Raw genomic sequence first — 24,584 nt, forward strand, 5'->3', positions numbered from 1 at the left:
TACTTTTGGACACATAAAGATTTATTAAAACCAGGTCACAATACGTACATACACAATTTTGTACAAGGTGTGTCTTCAGGAAAACAATTCCTCAACACAAAAAAAAAACAAAAAAAAAAAGTATTTCAAACTTAATTTCTGATGTTCCAGCACCTAATTAAACAATATTGAACATAATTTTTTTCTGTTCTGTTACATAAGAAACTCACTTTTGTGTGTGTGTGTGTGTTTTTTCCTCTTGAACAAATGCCACTTTGTTGCACTTTTGTAAGGTGATTTCTTTTTAGAATTTCGATGTCTTGTTGAAATTTTACATACAAATCTTCAAATAAATCTATTGTTAACAATATTTTACTAAGTACAATGTGTTCTTTTTAAAATTAAAATCTATTTACAATTGTTCTTCATCTTAAGAACAAAGGAAAACGGAGCTAAATAAGGTTTTCTTAAAGATTTTTGGCAAAATTTTTGGTTTTTACAAGTGTTTAATGTCTAATTTTGTGTTTTTTTTAACGGGACTAAAGACAGTTGGCACTAAAAATTCATTAATTAAATGACTAAAACAGTAGTTTCTACGAATTTTCAGATGTTTCGTAGTGTTATAATGTTGAAAATTTCACCCTTATTTAGCTTAAAAATGATTAAAATTTGAAGTTTTTTCGGTGTTACAACACTCAAACTTCAAATTTCTAATGTAAAACACACAAATTTCCTGTGTTCAAAAGCTGAAAACAATGGAAAATTTCAATTATTGATGCCTTCTGGTGTTATTCTATACACGAAACGATACAAAAAATAATCTGAGTGATTTCTGGTGTTACAGCACTCAAAACAATAGAAATTTATAGACATTTCTGCGTTACAACACGCAAATTTTTCAATAATTTCTGGTGTTACAGTACTAAGGAAAAAAAAAACAATAAAAACTTTCTAGTACAGTGAATACTAGAAATAACCGAAATTTTTCAGTGTTTTCTGGTGTTACGTTATGGAAACAACTGAAACAATTCTCGTGCTTTACGGTAGTGTTAAAAATACGCGAAAACAATTGAAATTTTAATAAATTTCTCAACACACGAAATTTCATTAAACAATTTCTTAAAATATATTTGTACATTAATTAAAATTAAAGTAACATTTCTTTCTTTTTTTTTTCACTTGTAACCCTGTTGAATTTTGTTGAGTGGGGGGCGATTTTCACTTTTTAACTTAAGAATATCTTACTTAGCTCATAATATGATACTTTTAGAACACATAAAATGAATTTTCTGGTCACAAAATTGGTTTTTTTATTTATTTTTTGGCCTATGAATGTGACAAAGATATGAAATGTCTCATCCACACAGGAGCTACCACAAGGAACAAGAAGACAAAAATTGTTTTTTTAATGTATTTTATGTATTTATACACAACATTTTACGTTAATTTTCTTTGTTTTCAATTTTTTTAATAACACAACACCATTTTCTCACAATCTTTTTTTTTTTTTTTTTTTTACTTTTTTTAAATTTCTAAACTACAATAGTGAACTGTTTCGCGTCAAATGTTCAACAAAAATGTATCGTTCAACATAAAGAAGAGGACTTATTTTACATTCAGGACCTTGCTGATTATGCCCATGAGCCTTATTGAATGTTTTTTTTTTTTTATTACTTTTTATATATATATTAAGGCCCCATATCTTTAACACAAAGAACTAGATCCCCATTGGGCCTTTATGTGTTTATATATATATATATATATATAAGTCGAGCACAAAGTCCCTGACTACAATAACAAAGTTGAACCCCCCTTCTACAGTACGAGTTTCTTCATATTCTAGAGCCCTCCTATGAGAACTACGTGTTGGCACATAAGATATAAACATCAGAAAAACCACTCTTCATGGGCACTCTTCAGCATGGTCTTGATTACAATGATCATAAGTACTGCACTTTGCCACAAATATGACTCTGATGAACAAAGGTGTGTATATATACTATACAAAAAATGATAAATGAGATGGATTTTTTTTCCTTTTTATTAAATTAACACATTAACTCTGTCAGAAATGATTTAATATACCTCTTAAATTTGGGGAAGTAGTGTTTTAAAGGGGGGAGCGAGATGTGACGTTTCTCTTCTTTCACAAAGAAATCACAACACATAAACCTTTTTTTCTGCTGTTTTAGGGGGTTGGGGGGATGTGTGTTTGTGTTTGTGTGTGGTGTCTTTCCAGAGAAATGATCAAAAAATTGTTTACACGTGAGGGGGTCACTTGGCACCACTTGGTGTTTGACCATTGGCCAAACCGTTTGCATTTTGATTGTTTTCTGCGTTACGCTGTGAATTCTTTTTACTTTTTCATTCTTCTGTTTTGAAACCATATTTTAACTTGCCTTTCTGTTAAGTTAAGATTACGTGCAAGTTCCCATCGTTTCTGTTTCGATACATAAGCGTTGAAGAGGAATTCCTTTTCCAGTTCCAGTGTTTGGAATTTGGAGTAAGGTTTGCGTTTCTTCCTAACTGTAACATTACCTGTCCACTCCAATGGATTGGATGTTAAAGCATCCACTATACATGCGAAAAAACAAGAGAAAACACAATTAAATTTAACAATAAACATAAGAAAATACAATTAAATTTAGACACTAAAATATAAACAATTAAATTTGACAATGAACACGCAAAAAACACAATTAAATTGAACAATAAAAACACCCAAAAAAATCATAATTAAATTGCAATAAAATTAACATAATTTATGCGAATTTCATTCGCGCGAAATTGATTCAATTCGCTTTCCTTTGTTAAAAATTACGTAACAATCTCTACTCATTAACATAATTTATTCAATTTCTTTATGAATAAATTATGCTAATCTTGTTATTGTAATAATAGAAGTTGAATAAATTAAGCTTAATTTACTATTACACAACCGATTTAACATCGGTTTATGTATATTTAAACGCAATTTTATAAAATTTTCAGCCTTTACTGCGCCTTAAAGGCTGTTAAAGGCTGTGTATGCAATTTATTCAGGAAAGAGCTATAAATCTTACAGTTTAAAGTAGATTTATGTGTATTTAAACGATAGTTTTATATATGATGGAGAACTTTTTAGCCTTAATTATGCCTTAACGCGTGAAACAAAGGCTCCTGTATAAGGGAGACTTTTGTAATTTATTCAGGAAAGAGACGTAAAGAAGTTAAGGAAAAATCAGGCTGTTGCAATAAGAGGGATCTCCCGTACGGGTTTTACGACTTCTTCCCCCCCTACATGATGTGACAATTTCGACACTTGCTCTACTAATCCTTTCCCATCCGCCATACAATGGACTAGTCCTCCTAATGCTAATCTTTGTGATTTTTCCTAAACTATTGTGTAGCAAAGGAAAGATACTTTCCTCCTCTTAACTTCAAAATACTCCCCTAAGTCTAAGCCCGAAAAATCTCTAAAAATCCCAAAAATTCCCTTAAAAATCCCCAAAAAATTTTAAAATATACTTTAAATCACACCAAAGGTGACTTAGTGATGATAACACTGAAAGTCGAGGGGAGGTCATTGAAAAAAAAATTAATAAATTTAAGTATAGTTTAAATCTATACAAAGTTTTATGTATAAAGATTTTTAAAAGGGGAGGACTTTTGTTGAGTTTTATGCAAGAGGGATATAAAACTGCATCACTCTCAATGGAAACAATACGAAGTTTTGAATCATGTCGGGATATATGGGGTCTACAAAAATCAATACTTCGATTCGCTGTTTTCCTGCTAGGCATTGCATAGCAATGAAACATTTCTATATTCAATTGACCGTTTTGCTAAATCCTACGCCACGGATCCTTAATCTTTCAAAGGTCACAGGTCAACTTATGCTTAAAATTTATACTAGAAAAGTGGATGAAGGCGTTGGGTGACTAAAACACGCATTTTCAAACAAGATTTTCCAGACAATTCGTGGCATGGGGGGGGATCGTTTCAGACCGTTCGTCCCTACACCATCGTAGTATCATCTATGCAACACTAGTTAACACGTTAGTTAACCTAATTTAGTTTGGCTTTAATTACGATTAAATCGGTTTAAACCATCGGTTTAGGGGGTGCTGGTGAATTAAAATACCTGAATTTCTATTTTCTGTACGCACCTAGAAGGGGAAATTTTAAAAAATGGGGGTAGAAGAATAGGGAGTTAGACGAGAGGCGTTTTAATAGTCTGGTAAACACGTTACTTAACCTAACTTAGTTTGGACGTTTAAACCGGTCGAAATCATCAATTTAGGGTGCTGACTAATTAAAATACACGAATATCTATCCCCTGTACGCGCATAGAAGGGAGGAATTTAAAAAACGGAGGTAGAAGAATAGGGGAAATGGACGAGAAGAAAGAGTTTTAATAGTCGAAAAGAGCAAAAAAAAAAAAAAAAAAAAAAAAAAAATCACCCTCAGTTCATGAATCACGAAAAATTAAGCTGGTGTTTTTAAGATAGAAGTTATCAGCTGCTATACAACGGCGTGTTTGTACCCGACAACTGCAATCGTGGCATTTTATAGCTAGTAAAAGTACCGTATATATGTGCTCCTTACAGCAAGGTCAGACACTACACTCCATTCTCATTGCTGCCGGAATACACCTTAACTCAACACGTGTTAACGGGTATGGATCAAGCCAACGAACATCCTCCAAACCAATTAACGTGGTAGTAATTCATTTACAAGCTTTGCTGGCATATTAAACACGAGATGTATTACATATAAAGTAGCTTCTATACACCCGTTATCTAGACATTTATCAGTAAAGAGAGAAAAAAAGAGCTACGTCACCGGGGTCAGAAGTCCAGTGTAAATAAAGACACAATGGAGGAGGCCATAAACTTAAACCTGTACAGGGTTTTAACGACTATTAAAATAGTCCCCAATGTGGGGACGGGTTCATACACCTCCCCCGCTCTATATTAAAGTGGTTTTTATTGCCATTGGTGGCGTCGGAGAAGGTTTAAAAGAAGGAAACACTTACCAGCTCCTGCAGTCATGTATGGCATTGGTGCGTGGGTTTCGGCTCCTGCAAAGGGACGTAGAGAATATCCATCCGTGTGGGTGAAAGCCTCCATGGTCTGTCTCGTTCTGTCGTCGCTCGTGATGTACGGCACGGGCTGGGGTCCGTGAGCCTCCATGTGACTTGCCACCCTGCCGCCGTACGGTGCGTAGTTGCACCATGTTTGTGGTGCGAATGTCTGACACGTGTCCGCAGGTGTTACGCTGCTCGGTCCTGCACTGGGTAAGTCGTACGGGCTGTTCGACCATAGCTTGATTGGTGGCGGTTTTCGGTCGGCAGTCACTCTGCCAGGATGGTCATTGTAGTAGTATCCGGGTGCCATGCTCTCGCGCACATTACACAAGGTCTGATTGTACTGCGAGTGATCGAATGCTGCGTGAGTGTCCGAGGGATAACCCCACGTCTGACCGCTGTGGCTGTGACGTATCACACCAGCCGAAGTCGTGTCCACTCCTCCGCATTCGGGGTGGCTGTACGACACTGCCAAACTTGTAGCGGTCACTCTCTTGGCTGGAATGTGCAGCGGTCCCTGCTGTTGACTGGTGGCCACCGTGTCCAGGCTCGACCTACTGTTTGACGTGTCCTCGTATAGGGAGCCGTTCATCATCTTCTCCCGGTCCTATGTAAGAGAATCAGATCTTTTACATCACAACGCACAACGCACACATCAACAATCAACACGCGGTTGTGTCACGTGGCAGTCATTGTGCGCGACACCTCTCATCGAGGTGCACCACCACGTGACCTATGCTGGCCTTTAGTCAGGCTACAAATTGCTAGTGTGGCCGGAGTATAAACTGCAATCAATGACGAATCGTCAGTCTGAATGTACGACTGTGTATCAACTGCTCAGCAACTCCTCGCTGCACTACCGAATGAACCCGCACCGGACACGAGTCTGCCAGCTGTACCGCCCCATTAGCGCCATCTAGTGACGGCTACCGTCCTTGGAATCGTGTACTGCTTCTTCTGACGTCATCGAGTCTGCTCACTCCTGGGTTCAAGTGCAGCGCAGCTTCATTCGCTAACAGATTGGTCGAATGGTCTAGGTGCTAGCATCTAAGCTCATCTGTTCGTTTGTCTAGCTACTCCTTACAACTTCCAAACTGCTCGACGATACGTCTGTAGCTTCCTCTACAACCGTAAACTCTATTATAAACTCGACAATCGTTCTACTTTAAAAATACACAAAACTTACTCAACACCTCGTCTAATTTTAGGGTCCTGTCAACTCAAATACTTTCGAGCCTTCGTCTTACTTGAAAAATGGCTTTAGAAACAATTTAATTTGCTAAAAATAATTGAAGATTTGGCCCCACTACACTTATGTCGGGGATCAGTAGATTTTAAAATCTACATAAGTGTAGTGGGCCAAATAGACTTGCAATAAATTACTTTAGCCCTTGTCTAGTTGATGAGAACACAATAAAATCTGTCCTAAATCTACTATTTTTTTATGTTATAAAATTTCATAGCCTTATAAATACAAAGATTGTAAAAATATAAAAATTAAAATAATTCATAAGGCTTTTAATGTACTAAAGGCTTAAAAATCCTTACAAGCCTTTAGGAATTGTAAGGCTTGCTTATAATTTCATTATTTACAGCAAAGACCTGTTGATAAAAATTAAGGCTCATGGACCTGATTATGGGCTAAAATTGTCGACGTATTAATGCCCATACTCGACAGGATATAACAAAATTTCTAGACTTGTAGAGGCGCTAAGGTTTAAGTTAACATATAAGAGGCCCTTCCACTGTATAAAAAATAGTAATTTTAAGTGCTTGAGATTCTTGAGGCTATGCCTGAGTCTTATACTATAAGACTTTGGCTTAGCCTCATAAGTGCCTCATAGTCTCATGGTGTAGCTTGAGGCTATAGCATAGCCTGATAGCCTCAAGCAACACCTTAACTCTTCAGCATGATGCCTTAAGTTGCTTCTCTAGATGCTCATAACCTTTAGAAACTCACTGAATAAAGCGCAGCTTAGCCACTGAATAGCCTGAAACATACTTAGCTACTTATCAAGAAACCATAATTTAAAAATTAAGGCTAATTACAAGAAAATATTAGCAAATTTTTATGAAAACTCTTACATAAAAAGGCGGAAAGTAAATCACTCTCGATATATTTACATATATTGGTATTGATTGAAGACAATCGATTTCTATAAAAATTTCAACAGCAACTCGTGTATTTTATTTTACAATGACAATATTTAACAATCGATAACTCTTAAATCATTTATCCTAGGCTGAAAATTCAGACTTTTAAGAGTATATTTTATAGGCACATAGCCTGGAAACTGGAAGTAATTCATACAATTTCTATAATTCATGTTCAAAGGAACACAAAAGACTACACGCTCCGTTTCAAAGCAATCTAAGCATTTTTAAAGATCGCTTCATTGTATAACGATTAAAAACCGAGCCAGAAAGTTAGCCTTAGTTAGCCTTAACAAGTAGCCTTTGATAAGCCTTATTACCTTTCAGTTAGCCTTATTTGGCCTTCAGTTAGTCGCGTTAATCAGCCTGATTATTTAGCATTCGGCTAGCCTTACGTACAGCCTGAAGGAAGTTTTTATAGTTAAAGACAACTAGAGATACGAAAGACTGTTGCCTTCGTATCAAAACAATATATTATCGAAAGGTTATACTGGTATATGACAGTAAATAAGTCAGAAACTAAGCCTTAAGTTATTTATGAGCATAAGCCTGAATATTCTGTAAATATCAAATTCCAGAGAGATAAACAAGAGGCTAGTCTCTATTTAACGGCTATGACTATAGTTGCAGCCAAGCCAAGGTTTAGCCTTATCTATAACTGAGTCTGTAGCCTGAACGAGGTCCTAGTAAACTTCAAAATGATAACATAAATCGAGTCATGGATGAATTACATAAGCCTGCATGAAGATTTTACGTGTGTAGTGACGTTGTAAAAATCTCACAAACAGGCACGAATCTCGTAATAAATAATTTATAGATGAAGTTAATTAAATTTGAAACATAATTAAGGAAGCAAAACGGCAGTTTCTGTGAGTAATAAGTCGAAGTTATACGTCTAGACACGCTTACGAACCAAGCATCACGCCTAGCTTAAAAATGCTTTAAGTAGTTAGCATTGTATAACCTTCAGTCTGCAGGTGGTTGGCAGGGGGATTGAAAGATAAGTAATTCAATTCTACTCACCCTATGGCGAGGCCTAGAAGGTGTGGTTTCTGTAGCCCACCGGGTTGTACTTGACCACAGATAATTGGCTAACTGCTGACGTCGGGCACGCCTCTGCATAGAACAGACCAAAATATATTAATTTCATAACACTTAAAAAAAAAATATTCATAAAAATGCACGCTTCAGTATAATTATTACGTTTTTTTATACTTCAATAATGGATTTTGTTACGTTCGAGTGGAAATTTCATGTGTTGTAAGTGAAATTTGTACATTTCATCACATTTTAAACGTTCTGTAATATGTAAATTTCAATAACTAAAACGTAACAATAGAATATATTCAATTGTTACGATAAATCTGTACATTTCAACAATTGGATTTATTCTCGTGTATATTTTAATAAAACAAATCGCGTAACAATGAAACTGGACAGTTGAATTACTTTTTAGTTTAATTGTTACGTCATTTTATTTCATTGTTACGTTTCTTACGTAATAATTATCTCGTAACGTAATTTTCTGTATAATTTATTTCATTGTTACGTAATATATTTTATTTCTATTACGTTCGTTTGTAAATTATAAACTATCTCAGTAATGAAACTACGTAACAATGAAACTAAACAATAAAAAAAACCCATAAATTTGTACATTACAACAAGCGTATTAGCCTATGTATATTTCAACAATGTATTACGTAATAATGAATATATAACAATAAAATATTTAATTACGTTTAATACACGAGCTTATATGTGTCAGTTACAATAATTACAAATGGTAATCGACACGTAATCGTGGCACGTGATTTTAATTAGTACATTTCAAGCGATGAAATTGAACAACTTTTTAAACAATAAAACTATGTATTTTCATTGTTGAAAACTACAATAAATCAACGTAAAGAAACAAATAAAACTGTAACGATTTAATTGATACAGAAAAATACAAATAAAATAAAAATAAATCATTAAAAAAACGGAAACATGTTTTATTGTCTATTAATATACATATATTAATTTTACGGCCATATTATTTTAAAAATAGAGCTATTAAATATTGATTTTATAGCAGAGATTTACTTTATGTAACACAAATTAGTTATAAAGAGTATAAGTTATTAATACTGAATTTTCCTTTATAAAATTCGATTTATACAATTAAAAATATCAATTTTAAATTGTTAATTAAGCTAACTTTAATTGTACACGAGCTACACACGCGGGCACAAGTCAGTTCATCGTATATATTTTCAAGAAATTCGGCAATTTTTGAGTAAAGTAAGGCCACAATTTAGACTTTTTATAGGTTAACCGAGGTGGACATGTATATATATTAGTGTAATTCGAATTATTCCTCGTTTAAAAATTGATAAATATTAAGATAATTTGTAGACGTAAATAGTAATAAATTAAATTAATTTTTTTTTGAATTAGGACGATGTAGAAGTGCTTAAAATGATAAAGAAGATGAAGATGTAATGAAGATAGAGATAAATCCTTATAAAAGATTTTATAAACTAAACTATAAGTAAGGCCTTATGTAAATAATTATAACAAGTTTATACATTTTAAATTATAGTATATAATAAGTACAGTACAATACCTGAAAAGAAGCCAGCACTTATAGGGTAACGTATCCCATTTGTACTAAACATTTTATATGAGTTAAATGTCACGTATATAAGTAAGAGTTATGATTCTGCGATCGTTAATACTATCGTTTCCCTATGATAATGACTCATTAAACTGTTCTAATGTTCAAAAATTGAATTGTGATTTCCATCATTATTAATACAGCTATCAGGTAAAGACGTCTGAACACTATTTGCATAGATTTTTATACATAGACTCTACGTCACCATTCGATAATCAATATTAACTTACACTATAGCCTATAATAGAGCCCATAGGTATCGGGTTTGGCCAATAGTAGACTCTAGTTCGTACCTTAATTTGTAGCCGTATTCCCGAGCTACAGCGCAATTACAACTCATAAAAGCAATTCGATAGTTAAACTGTTTAGTTTTTTAATGTTTTGTGCCTATATTTTGGCTCATTGAGCCTTTGGAAGGCTCAAAAATGCAATGTTTGAGGTGTTAATTCTAGTAGATTTACAGAAGTTTGGCTGTGTAAAACTAGAGCGTAGTGTTTAATTATAGGAAAAATCTGTTTATTTTTATAATTTAAGGCCCCCTAATGAGTATTTTTGGGAAAAATAGGATATATTTGTGCTGTTTCGCCTGCCAATATGGACTGAAACGTAGCACCTATCACGAGCGTTTTTATAAAATTGTTTGAGTTAATTGTATAAATTAATGTGTCTCATCATTAATGTGCGAAATGTCGTCATATATATGTAAAACACATGTAAAAATACAATAATAATTACTTAATTATTTAAAAATATTGTCAGTTTCTCACCCACTGCTAGCGCCATCTGTTGCAGGATTACTAAACTAACGACGGTATAATAATTTTAATTTATATTTAATTCAGATTATCATGTAACCCAATTAATGAAAATAATTAAAATTGTTGAGAAAATTAATTAAAAGTCCTATAACTACATTAATGTAATTGTAATTTATAAAAACATTATTAATTTCACATTAACGTTAAAATATATTTAATTAAATTTCTTTTAAATGCTTAAACATGTTTAAAATATTAAAACTTTAAATTTTATTAATTAAAAATGGTTTTATATGGAAAAATACAGCTACAAGAGCTCCCATTTAAATATACAGTGGGTGCGCTAGAGTCGCCATCTATTATCGACTTCGTGCAACAGCTAAATATTTTAAATTCTGAAACCCCTGACAAATTCGAAATATTTATAAATACTTCAGCCTTAATTTCACAGAAAAATGAAAATTTAATTTGCTAATTTTAGGCTCAAAGGCCCAATTTCTTTAAAAGATCGATGAAATTTAATGCTTGTTAAATGAAATTCCCGATTAAATTTCAATAAAGAATAAAATTGAAGCGCTAATTAAGCGAGATTCCTGATTGAATTTCACAAGAAATTTAATAAATTTAGCATTTTATTACGTAATTTTCTTACGTAATACACTAAAAGTTAAATTATAACAAAGAAAACTTGTCTGATATGAAGGCCTGTAGGCTTTCAGGCTGTTAACAGACAAATCATCTACCTGAAACAATAAAAATAATGAACTTTCTCACGAAAAAAACTCTATAACCTTAATTACAACAGTAGAATTGACGAGTTCTACATCATAATATTTTAAATTAACTTTAATTATATGCAAATGAGGGCGAGAAATGCCAGGATAATGAGTAATAGAAACACTGATCCCCCTCTGTAGTTTTTACAAACGTCCCTCCTTTCGTAGCATACAAATTAATATATTTTCACAGCAGCATTAGTCTGAAAAGAAGCTAAATCTGTAGATTTATAACCGTTTAAGTGGGGTATAAAGTGGTCCCCTTGCCAAAAAACGCATAGTTAATCACAGGTTGAAAAATTAAAAAGCTGACCCCTGACCTCACCATGCAGATCCGCATTAACCTTGAATTTTTCAACCTTGTAGGGAGGGAGCAAAATTTATTATCTAACCTTGAAGTAGATTAAAAAAATTCCTAATAATATGTCCCCACATAGGGATTTTTTTGGGCTAAGTAATGGGCAAGATTAGTCCTTATCTATACAGCTTTATCGTGGAAGAATTTAAAGACAATAAATTAAAAAATAAATAAATAAATAGATGAAAACTTAAAATGGAAATTAATTACAGCCTACAGGCTATAGATAAACATAGATAATTTTAATATTATATTGTCTACTTGCCTTCTTTACGGACACGGACACAGTAATTCATATCCTGACAGAGGACCACCTATCAAAGAAAAGTCATTTTCTAAAATCAGAAAAATAATTCATGCATTAAAAAAAGAAATAAATCATAAAAGTAAAAAATTTATAAAAATATAAATAAATTAAATCAGAATTTTTTAAAGGTTTAAATCATTTTAAGGCATATTTTAAAACCATATCAGCCATTGACCTCTTACTTTGACCTTTAGAAAAAAGATTTATCCTGACTAAAAGTGAATACCTGATGTAAGTAAAGTGATAGAAAATTCTTTTTTAATGAAATTTTAATGTTATTTTCACGTATGAGCCTTATCAGCCTTTCATTTTAACTTCTACACCCACCTTACATCGTATCCTGATACCTTTTATTGCTTCCATCAATAAAATTTAATATTTTAAACTAACCGCACTGAAAATTAAATTAAATATGATTTATTTTTCTTTAATTTTCTATTATTTTAATTATATAATAATTTAATAATTAAAAATTTTAATTTCTCCTCATTTTATCTTTAGAATTTCACTATTGGTCAGTTTAAACTTTGAAATAACGAACAGCTAGCGCTTATTGGTCGATTACATTTTAAATTGTCCAATTAACTCGTTTCTTGCGTTTTGACATGAAAAATGCGAATTAATTGGTTAATTTAAATATAAAACGGTAACTTAATTTATAATTATGTTTTCGTCGTAGAATAGTGAAATAAATCAAAATACCAATTAGAACACGAATTTGTGTCACCGCTGCTGATTGGTTGTTAGTGGTTTTAAAAGAAATTTTACGTTTTTAAGCTTAAAATTACTTAATTTTCTTAAATTTAATTGAATTTTACTTATATTCAGCTACTTAAGTGGCTGATAAAGCATTTAAATTTTAACATAATTGCATTTTATCCTGTACACAAGAATAAATTACATCAAAACATTTGTAGTGTTTACTTTATAAGTAGGCATTTAAAAAGCATTTTTCTATATATACAGCTAAATATATACGCAAAAACGCTGCACAACAATGTAGCTTATAGGCCAAAAATTAAATCCTTTATAAATTCAGGATTAAGTTTACTAAATTTAGAAGAAAATAAGCATTTTTCAGTGGGGAGGTGATTTTTATTATTTTAATACACATATTAAACATACCACAGAAGATTTACTGTAGATTCTAAAATGGCATACAGGTAGGAATATTTAGTAGCGTGTGGGATTAAACAGAATAAAAGGATAGATGCTGTAATTTTCGTAGATACCGGCGCAAACAACCAGTTCTGAACTTCATTAACTCGCCTAATTACTTATTATCTATTAACTTCTTAATTAACGCATGGCTAGTTCCGCACTTCTGGCTCCCCATTAATCACCATTGATCGTATCTTCAGTCAAGCCGCAGGTAGACCGAGATTAAGACCAGTCTCTCGACTTAATGAGAAACATAAAGCGAATCGACTGGCTTTATCTCGAACCCACTCCATTCTACAAGCACGTTCGACCCCCCTCTTTCTCCTGCCTTCTTTGTTTTTCTCTAGAAGAACTTTTTTCTTACTTATTGCTAACACTCCATTAATGATTATGCCATGCTGAAATTTTGTGTTGAAAATTTTAAAATTTATAATGCAACCCTTTCTAATTATTAAACCCTCTCCTCGGGGATAATAACAATGTCTCATTTCCTTCGTTTTCGTTGTACTCGTTGATGCTTTATGGGGGTAGGAAAAAGAATTTTTAGAAGAATTTTTATGGTATTTCCCTTTGTTTAGATTTATTAAGGGATTTTTAGAAAAATTATTTATTGTTTTTGAAAGTAGGGATACGGTTTATAAGTCTGCTTAACAAAACAGAACTTGTATGTTGTGTAAAGTACTACATCTATTGCCCTTAGGATCAGCATATCTAAAGCATGTTAAGGGTTATACACTAGACATAATGGCATCTGTTGAGGATACACGTGTTTCCTTACAGGATAAAATCTTTGTAGGCTGTATACAGACTTTTGTAAGGAGCAGAATCTTCACAGCGGAATACAGGATTTTGTGAGTAGTAGAAGTTTTATGGGTTAAAGAGCTTTTTATAAGGAACGAAATCTATACGCTATATCCAAAATATTAAAAGAATAAACCCTTTAACTAGCCCTTACATACCCTAATTTATCATAAGCTATAGGCCCTACAGATTAACGAATAGAACTTATGCATGATATGTTTATTCCTTAAAGTACTGAACCTATACAGTGTATATAAGACAGCGTATAGCATCATATAAGTAGCCTACTAAATACATATTTCTTATAGTAAGTCTACAGTGTATGGTTTCTTAGACTAGAGAAGAAAGAAACCAATTATTTTCTGGTCCTCCATAAAAATGAAAGTGAATCAGATTTAGATTTTTATACTTAGTATAGAAAGGAAATTCAGCATGAACACTTTCTGAAAGCCTATTTAAGATTCTTATAAAGATTTAACCTATCGAAGTTATTTTTAGACTATAAAATTTTATATGGGGTTACTTCATGCATAAACGATGATGAAGAGTTGTAAAAGAAAAGGAAAAAAAGGAAGGTATTCCTTCTTTCGCATCTTATTTTTTAAATAGAAAAATAGAAGATTAAAAATTTAGCCTGTTAGAAGGCTAACGATATCATAATTCACTAGAAGAATTACGGAAAAAGACCTTATCAACCTCCCTTTCTACGATCAAAAATGGGGTCTTAACATACGTTATGAATATTTAGATAATATAAAAAGTACAGTTTAAGGACAGCATTTTTAATAAACGGGCTAAGAAAATGCAGGATTTTATTATATAAAAAAATAAAATAAAATAAATTGTAGTATTTTATTCTTGGTGACGACGTGTTTGAATGGTAAAGTTCAACCGTATAGGAGTAGAAACGAAGGGGGGGAAATAAAAGGTCTTCTCCAACATTTTATTGTCTTTGTGTTCCAATTTGTGTGAGGTTCAGACTACCGGACCATGATAACATCAGCCTGTACAGAGACAATTCGATAGATTTTTAAGGAGAAGAAACTGCCCATTCCTTCCCTTATGGCCTAGGATAAGGAGTATTTCATTAAATATACAGCTGAGACATCTACTCTCTTTTTACTCGCACAACTGGTAGCCATTTTGGCTTCGTTTCACATAAAAATTCAAAAAAAAAAAAAAGCTACCTTACCTACGAATAAATCTGTTGAGGCTTTGAAAAAGTTTGAATTTCTTTTTAATTTAATTTAAATTCGAATAAAACCGAAATTTTTAGAAAAATCTACAATAAATTTATTCATTTTACTGATTAAGAAACTCTAATTGGTTAATTTTAAATTTAAATAAACTTTCCGCTAAAAAATTAACCAATAAGCTTGCTACTTGAGCTCTCGATCAATGAAAAGTTTCGTTGATTGGCTGTTAGAAACTCAAAGCTAAGCACTGATTGGATATTGCATTTTTTAAATGTTTTTGTTATTTTTTTTAAAAAAATTGAACAAATAATTTAAAATTTAAATTAAATTTTGAATAAAATTTAAAAAATAATTTAAAGTCTTCATAATTGGAAGCTCAAATTGCTTACTATATTTTAAAATTTTATTAATTAATTTTCCAGTTTTTCAACCGAAAAAAAATCTGATTTTAATAAATTTGCATTTTTAAGTATATAAAAGTATTTAAGTAAAACTACGCAAAAATACTAAATATAACATAATTATAACATTATAAATTATTAATTAAATCAAATATAAATTTCTTTTTACGATACCCTTAAAAATATCGTAAAATGTCGAAAATATATAATTTTCTACGAGAAACACCTAAAGAAATTTTAAATTCCAAAATAAACCAATCAGCGCTCTTTAAAACTACTATTCTAACGTATATGAACGTTGATTGGTTGTTAAATATTTTCAAAAACTGCTCTTCATCGTCAATTGGTTAAAATGTCAATCGACGTTTTTAAAGTCGACACGATGATTGGATAGCGTGTAAACGTCAAGAAAATTTGAAAATTAAGCGGTAAAACATCGAAATATATACAAAATTTAATGTTTTTAAATTCATATTTTTATAATTTTAACAAATAAATAAACTTAAAATTTAAAAACAAACCAATGAGCGCTCTCTAAAACTAAAATTCCCGAGTATATTGAGCGGTTTTTAAAATGTGTTTCGTGTTGATTGGTTGTTACGTTTTTTCAAAGTTATTCTCAATCGTTGATTGGTTAATGTTGCTACAGAAATTTTTAAACTTGAAACGATGATTGGATATCATTTAAACATGAAAAAAAATTGAAAATTATGTTGTAAAATACTGAAATGTAAACAGAAACTGGAGGTTTTTTAATTAAATTTTTTGTAATTTTAACAAAGAAACTTCTATAAGAGCTTAATGTGTAGTTTTTTTTTAAGATGTTGTTATTTCTTCAGATTATTTCCGTTGAGGAAGAGAGTAAGTTCCGGAATCTTTCATTTCCTTCTCGCTGTTTCTTGAGATAAAACCTACCGACTTTGTTTACTTTCAGGCCCACTAGGGGGTCGTCAAATTGACGTTTATAGCAGCTGCTCACCCTTCATCTTGGCTCGACCTCATCTCCTACCAATCGATTCTTTTCTTGTCTCAAGAAAAGAACTTCTTTCTTCTTTATCATACACCGCCCTAATCTTACTTCTGCAGTTAACATGAGGGCTAGGGCTTTAGTTGCTTACACTATAAAAGAATACCCATTTCGTCTAGCTTTGTATTTTTTCATCCCTCCTTCCTTTATTTTTAGGGGGTTTTGATTTATGAAAATGCAACTTATTTCTCTCCCACAAGACTGTTTAAAGTGGTTCTATTTTGGGGAGGGCTAGTTTTAATTCTTATACTAAATAATTCTTTAGAGTTGAATGCTGGAAATGTCTTACTCGCTGTTAGTTATTCCCTTAAAAACGGGGTTAGAGTGATTGTTAGATTTGATTCTGTGCTTAAAAAATGAGGCTAAAGTAAGAATCCGACTTAATTTCGTTCTTTAAAATAGGGCTAAGTTAAACTTTAGACTTTAAAATAGTAGTTAATATATACCAGAATCAATTCTATGCCTTAAACGAGACCTAAATCAACTGCCAGGTCTCATTCTTGGATTCAAATCGTCTAATGATAAAAATTTAGTTCTATATTCCAGAATAGGAATAAATTAATCCGCAGGCTTAGTTCCGTGTTTTAAAATAGCACTACCGTAAGTACCAGAATTAATTCGGTGCCTTAATGGAGTGCCTTTCTGATTCTTAGATTTAAATAGGGCTAAATTATCATCACACTTAGTTCTATATTTAGGATCAGGGCTACATTAAACGGCAGACTTGGTTCTATGCCTTAAAATCAAGTACTAGAATTAATTCTGCGCCTTAAAAGAAGGCTAAATCGAGTGCTAATTTTGACTCTGGTTTAAAATTGGGCTTAATTAACACCAATTTTGGTTCTATATTTAAGAATGGGGCTAAATTCAACCGTAGACTCAGTTCTGTGCTTAAATTAGGAGTAAATTAAGTGTAAAATTTAACTATATGCTTAAAACTCTTGATGTAAAGGTGTCAGCTTAATACTGTGCCTAGAAATTATGCTAAATTTAATGTTTTGCTAAATAAATTCTAAGGAAACAGATTTAGTAACCCTACATATAAAAATCTAAGCTTAATCTAAAGGATTTAATCTAAATTTTAGCTAAGACAGGGCTAAATTATATCCAAAAAGAATAGTTTAAGATCCAACTAATCATCCTTAGACCAAATAAAGGATGGTTCCGTATATACAATTAAAAGAACAGGACTAAGTTAAACAAAAAAGTCGAAGTTATGAGGTCAAAGGTTAATTATTTTTCCCCAAAGAAGAGAAGAGTTAAAACTCCAGATTTAAAACCAATTTATCACCATTTTAGTGACATTTTAGACCCACAATTCTTTATTTTATGGCAAGAAAAGCATGTTAAATCTATGTGAATTTAACTATAAAACATAATTTATAAGGATTAAAATAAAAGAATTGAAGAAGTGTTTAGTAGGATTTGCAATCGGATAGTTGCACATAACCAAAGATGAGATTTTAGGACCCCTATTAAAAGAGATTTAGCAAAGAATATTTTATCGATAGTATCCCACTAAATTGACAATTAGCCCTTCTAAAACTCGAGTGACTTCAATTTTCTCAATTCTTGTTGCAGAGCCTCATATTGGGGGAAGGGGAATAAAACATCCGGATTCATTTGGCCTGTGGCAATCTTTTAGATTGACTTTTATATTTTTTGTTGGGCTCTCGGTTTGCAATTAAACCTTTTATAGCTAATCATCGTTTTCCTATCCGCTTATCTTATAACTTAGTTATAGCAGAAAATCAAGTTTACTCTTATAACTAAGATAGAAACTGTTTAAATTGTATTTAAATTTCATTAATAATTAATTTAAAAATCGCATTCAGATTGTAAAGGGAATATGTTATATAGCAATTCGGATGCGTCTACTTATCTAGTGAAGGTGAAGCTCAAGATGAGTAAAGTTAGACAAAGGTAAAGCTATGATTTAGGCCATTAGATTAGACAGGTTAGACTAAGATAAATACAATCAGTGAGCCAAATTAGAGAAAGATTTAGACAATACATTGTGTGAATTAGTTAAGAGAGTAGGCTATAAGATGAGCCAAGTAAGCTAAGATGTACAGTACTGTACAAAACTGTGCACACTAACACCCACTTTAGACAGCGTTGAAGCTCGTAGAAAAAATAAATTAGCATATAAGCTGTGTCAAGTTAGCCATAGATGTAAACCATAAACTGATCCAAGTTAGCCATAGATGTAAACCATAAGCTGATCCAGTTAGCCATAGATGTAAACCATAAGCTGATCCAATTAGGCAGAGATGTAAACCATAAGACGAGCCAACTTAGACAGTTTACAACAGCATAAACTGTACCAAATCGATGAAATAGATCATGATATGAGCTAGTTAGACTGATTTAAACCATAAGATGAGCCAGTTAGACTGATTTAAACCATAAGATGAGCCAGTTAGACTGATTTAAACCATAAGATGAGGCAAATTAACAAAGATGAGTCAAGTTACATTGATTTAAAGCCATAAGATGAGCCAAGTTAGGCAGAGATGTAAACCATAAGGCTGATCCAAATGAACAAAGGTGTATACCATGAGCCAAATCAGACTGACTTAAACCATAAGATTAGATTATAAGCTGATCCAACTTAGTTTACACCATAAACTGCGCCAAATCAACGAAGATGTTGGCTATAAGAAGTGCTAAAGTCAGGCAGAGACTTGGATTTTAGGTATAAGCCGAATTACACTTAAAAATTCCCGAATTAAACTAAACCAAATTGGATTTTTATTCAAATTTTAGGTAATAAACAGAAAATTAACTTAGAAAATTAATAACTTACATGGAGAATTTTTGGGACATTATAATTTTACCCACGAAAAATTCTTATAGACATTTATATACATAGAATAATGTCAACGCCTAGATTTATTTAGGCCAAAATGTCTGCCTTATTCACTTCCATAAAAGTAAAAAAAGAAAAAGCAAAAAAATGTTTTCAATAAAATTGAATTTTATAACCGTCTTCTAAACTAAACAGTTATTTACCACCTCTATTAACAGTCTTGTTATTATTTTTATGGATAACCATTTTTTGTCAAAGGTTATTAAATGCCGGCTCCTGTTTGTTATATTCTTTTTTATAAATAAGAAAATTAAGTTTTTTTTTCACTTGTAAATTAAAAAAACTTGTTAGGTTTATTTCTTATATTACAGCCATTAAAAATTTCTTAGATTGCTGCTCTTCTTGAAAAAAAAAACTGCGAAGAACTGCAAAGGGATCAGAAAAAACTGCAGTAAAAAGTACATAGAAAACACAAAAACTGCGAGTTTGACGGCAAAAATTACAAAGATAACACAGAAAAGACTGCAAAAAGTGCAAATAAACCACACAAAACTGTTAAAATTACAAAGAAAACAGTTAAAATAAAAACAGCAAAAATTACAAAGAGAAGACAGAAAAGATTACAATAAATCATACAAAACACTGCAAAAATTAAAAATAAAACTTACAAAAGACTGCAAATAAACACGCAAATACTGCAAAATTTACAAATAAAACACACAAAAAGAAAACGCAAAAATTTGTAGATAAATGTTGATTTTCTTTTAACGTAAAAAAGGCTAAATATTCAGGCTTTAATGATATACATATCTATGTGCTATGTGCCGAAATTAGGAGCGCATTTTTTGCTCTTAACGTCATTATAGATCGATCTAATTTAATACACGAGCTTTTAAACACTAGGATAAAGTTAGTATGTGTTATAACAAGGGGTTAGAATATACATACATACTAAATCTGTATGTTACAGGGCGAAGGTCATACTCTCACTGCTCATATTAGGCCTATACTTCACACTAAGTAAGCCTGTATGATAGGGTTAGAAACATAATTTCAATGAGTTTTTATGTTAGGAACAAAGGCCTAGAAAGCGTATTGTTCCTCACGTCACTACAGACATACTGTAGATATCAGGCGAGTGTACAATAATTGAGGCCTAGGCCTCGTATGTTCAAAGGCCTTCAATCCTTTATAGAAGGGCCTCTCCGTCTTAAGGTGGTCTTACAATAACACCAATTTATAGGTGTTATATTTAAAATCATTACACCTTAGAGACTCTTAACAACTTAGCCATAAATTTCACTTAGCAAACAATCTTTTTAATTAATTCTAAACAAAATTTTCATCTTCTTAAGTTATAGAAGTATGTAAATTTATAATTTAAGCCTTTAAAACAGCCTTTTTTTCAAGGCAGAGAAACCGTTTTAAAAGATCAACAAAAGAGCAGAAGTAATTATAAAAGGAGCAAGCCAAGCAAGGAGAAAATTAATTTATAACTCATAAAATCATTAATTAAAATTCTAAAAAGGGGAGATAAACTATTAAAAAACGATCTAAAATAACTTTTAAAATTAATTTTACATTTATTTATACGTGTTTTATTTACACAAAAAAAAAATAACACGGGAAAAGGGGGTGAGCAAATTTCCAGAAACAATAAACAAGAACGTCAGGAATTTTAATTAAAAAACAAAATAAAAAAAGTGTGAGGAAGGGGGTAGGAACTTGGATACGTCACACACACAGAGGGAGATGTTGTGTTCGTTTAGTAAGGGGTTAGAAACACCCACGTGCCACGTGACGGGGAGAGGAGGCGGAGGAGGAGGAGGAGAAGGATAGTTGGAATTCTAAGTTTTGAAAACTCTCAAATCTGCACTTCATGGAGCGATTAAATAGGGTGACATTGCGGTAAATCTGTACGTTGGTAAGGCAATCTGTGATGTTGCTGTTGTCTTTTACGACGGTGGCACTTCATTTTCTAGAATAGTCCTGGATAGGTCGTAAAGAACTAGAAGATCGCATTGCTAAGGTAAAATCTATTATACTAAGCGAAGAACTTCTACACCCTTCTTAATGACTGTATATATATATATATGTACTGTACAATCCCTAACGAAATAATTTTAAACAATTTAACAACTGTTTACTTACACTTACATTTAATAAATATTTGTTGAAAATGTCTTCCTACAATGGTTAAAATGCTGTTTTGTGGGTTGGATTTTTGTGTAGATTCTTGTTAAAATCGGGTGTGCTGCTCCAGTTTTTCTTTTTTTGTTGTTGAAGTCGTGGATATTCTAGTTAGAAATTGCGGTTTTTTTCGGCTAGTTTCCGTGTTGAAATTAATTTAAATTTCGTTTTAATTCGTGTTTTCCAACGTAAAATCGTGTATTTTGCTTCCTGTTTTCTGCTAAATCGTAAGAATTTTTATTAAATTTTCGTGTGTTTTGGCGTGAAATCGCGTTAAAATCGTACAATTTACTCATTTTTAAGTTTAAACTAAGCAAATTAGTCAAAACTTTTAATTTTTTGCTCACTTTTCCTTGAAATTTCGATCAAAAATGGCGTAATTGGCTCGAGACTGTTAAAATTCAGGTTTAAAACGTATTTAATTCTTTATTTCGAATTAAAAAAATACCTCAATTTTGCGTTAAAACTGTTTAAAATTCGATTTAAAGTAGGTCTGGTTGTATAGTTTTTCATTTAAAACTAATTTAAAATTATGTTTAATACATAAATTCTGAGTCGCTCTGACATATTTAGAGCCTTAAAAATTAGCCTTAATTAAGTCTATGCCTACAAAAACCTTAACAAAAATCTCATCTATAACGTCCTATGAAACAGCAACAAGCATTAAAGTTCATACAAGCAAGGCCGTACTCCACGGTCAGTGATAATACTTTGCCTTTATAGGCTTGTATACTTAAACAGTAAGGCCTGGCCTGTTAAGGCCTTAAACAGGCCTTATATATAACTGCGACAGACATGCAAGATCAGAGTTTCTTACTTGAGGGAGTGAGATCAAATTAACGAGATCCCTGGTAGGAAAAAAAAAAACAGAAGGATTAAGAATCTTAGACGTGTTCTAGAGGGAGAAATCCAATCTAGAAGCCTTTCTAGTGTAACTCTTAAAGGTTTGGTAGCAGAGATTTTGGAAGCAGTTAACAAGATCGTGCATTAAAGCTTGTTGCAGGAAGTTTTTCTCTCATAACACCCTTCTATAATTTATGAGATGAGCTGACCATGCCACATGTTCAGATAAGATATTTATGATTTAGTTATGGACACGACAAATGTCGTTAGAATGCTTCTACGTGCCTGGACATTACCTTTTGGAATTAGAAATGAGTTGGATAACTTATCACTTTTTATGTTTGCTTCTATTTTGTTTAGCAAATTTTTCAATTTTTAAGCACCCCTGAACAAATTTTCGATAGTAAATATTACTTTTAATCTATTTACTAGTAGAATTTTTATAAAATATTTAAGAATAAAACCTCTACAACCGGTTTATAAATACCAAAACTCCATTCGTTTCATGCAGTCAAAGAGAACGAAAACACGTTTATTTCTCCAAAAATAAAATAAATTCTTGAAATTTTTTAATCTGGAATTCTAGAAAATAAATAAAATAAACGAATTTTTTTGATCTGGTTTAGAAAATTGCTCATTTTTTAATTTATTCGTTGATTTTAATTGCTTCATCCTTAACCATAAAGTCCACATTCACTCCTAGACTTTCGTTTTAAATCAGTGCAATTAATGATGTTCTAGATATCAGAATAGCTCCTACTGTTGTAAAAAATTATATCTAGAGTCTAAATATTTAGAAATTTAATTTCTTATACGGTTAATTTGCGATTTTTCAAACGATTTCTCGATTCTAGAACTGGTTATCGCTGATCCGTAAACATCACTTGTAAGTGGTTTTTATGTTCTTTAATGGCCTTGCAGATATCTCTGATATCTACATTAGTTCTTACACATGAGATATCAACAATTTGAAGCAGTAGGCCTACTTTAGTCCAGAACTGAGAGCTTTTACTGTACTACAAGCATCAATACAACACCCTGTTAATGAACTAACTAAAGATATCACTAATTTAACCCCAAGAAATAAGGTATCATTAAATTAAAACATCAATTTACATGCTAACTAGTTCATAAGTAGAGATATCACAATTTAAAAGCATTAATTTACTGCTTGCTCAGGGTTTAGAAGTGTTAGAAACTCGGCATTAATGCGTGAACTGAGGATAGTAATGTACTAAAATCATAAAAAAATATGCCAATTTGTGCTCAAAAATGGGCATAAATCTCATAATTATAGCTAAAATAAGGCATAATGCGTGTATAAAAACCGAAAATTATGCTTAAAAATCAAGCTTTGGGTAATAATAAGGTAAAAATTTAAGGTATGAACCGTATTTACAGGTCGTAGAGGTCATAGAAACGTCGAAATTCTGGCAAAGTCATGGCCTAAACACAGGAACTCATCCTGAACTCAAGACCTTCTATGGCAGCCATTTTAAATGGATTTCTTTGTAAGCATATCCACATCGATTTTCCTCAGCAAGGAACCGGATCATTTAAGCAGGGGTAAGTAAAATATAAGGCAAATTGGCCCTTAAAAAACCCCTAATCTTAAGGCAGATTTTAGGGAACGGAAACTAAGGAGAGAAGAGTTAGGAAGAATCGTCAAGGAAAATTTAATTTTAGAACACGTTATAGTAAGTAAAGAATGACAAACTCTCTTAAAATTGCCCTCATATTTAGAGTAATAACTATTTTAAGACCTATAAATTAATATATTATCTCTTAAAATAGGTTGACAATCATAAAGAAAAATCGCAAAGGAGTCGAAGGTTGAAAGTTTAGTAGTAAAGGTGGTCGCAGTAATTTTGTAAGTTATTATAGGATGAAAGGTGAAAGTAAGAAGTCTCACCTGACATGTCACATGGGAAGGGACGATTGTAGGAGGCCCGTTGTCACCGGCTACATAACCCACTTCTATATTGAAGCACAGTAAGTGAAGCTTGTGATGGATCAATGAGAAAATCGCACACAGCACGCATGTGTGGGAGTTTGCAGGATCTAACAAACAACACACACACGCACACACCA

The 24,584-nt window shown here is 32.0% G+C and overlaps 1 protein-coding gene across 1 annotated transcript; it reads right to left on the bottom strand.

The window, feature by feature from the left end:
- Nucleotides 1–24,584, bottom strand: LOC136979720 (homeobox protein abdominal-B-like). The gene is given in 6 exon segments (XM_067275747.1): nucleotides 1–2,337; nucleotides 2,339–2,553; nucleotides 4,997–5,654; nucleotides 8,225–8,317; nucleotides 12,021–12,069; nucleotides 24,406–24,584. Coding segments are annotated over 3 exon segments (945 nt in total). The 5' UTR covers nucleotides 5,643–5,654; nucleotides 8,225–8,317; nucleotides 12,021–12,069; nucleotides 24,406–24,584; the 3' UTR covers nucleotides 1–2,253.

This window comes from Centruroides vittatus, unplaced genomic scaffold (genome assembly GCF_030686945.1).
Source record: "Centruroides vittatus isolate TY-2023 unplaced genomic scaffold, ASM3068694v2 contig_631, whole genome shotgun sequence".
Classification (NCBI taxonomy): Eukaryota; Metazoa; Arthropoda; class Arachnida; order Scorpiones; family Buthidae; genus Centruroides; species Centruroides vittatus.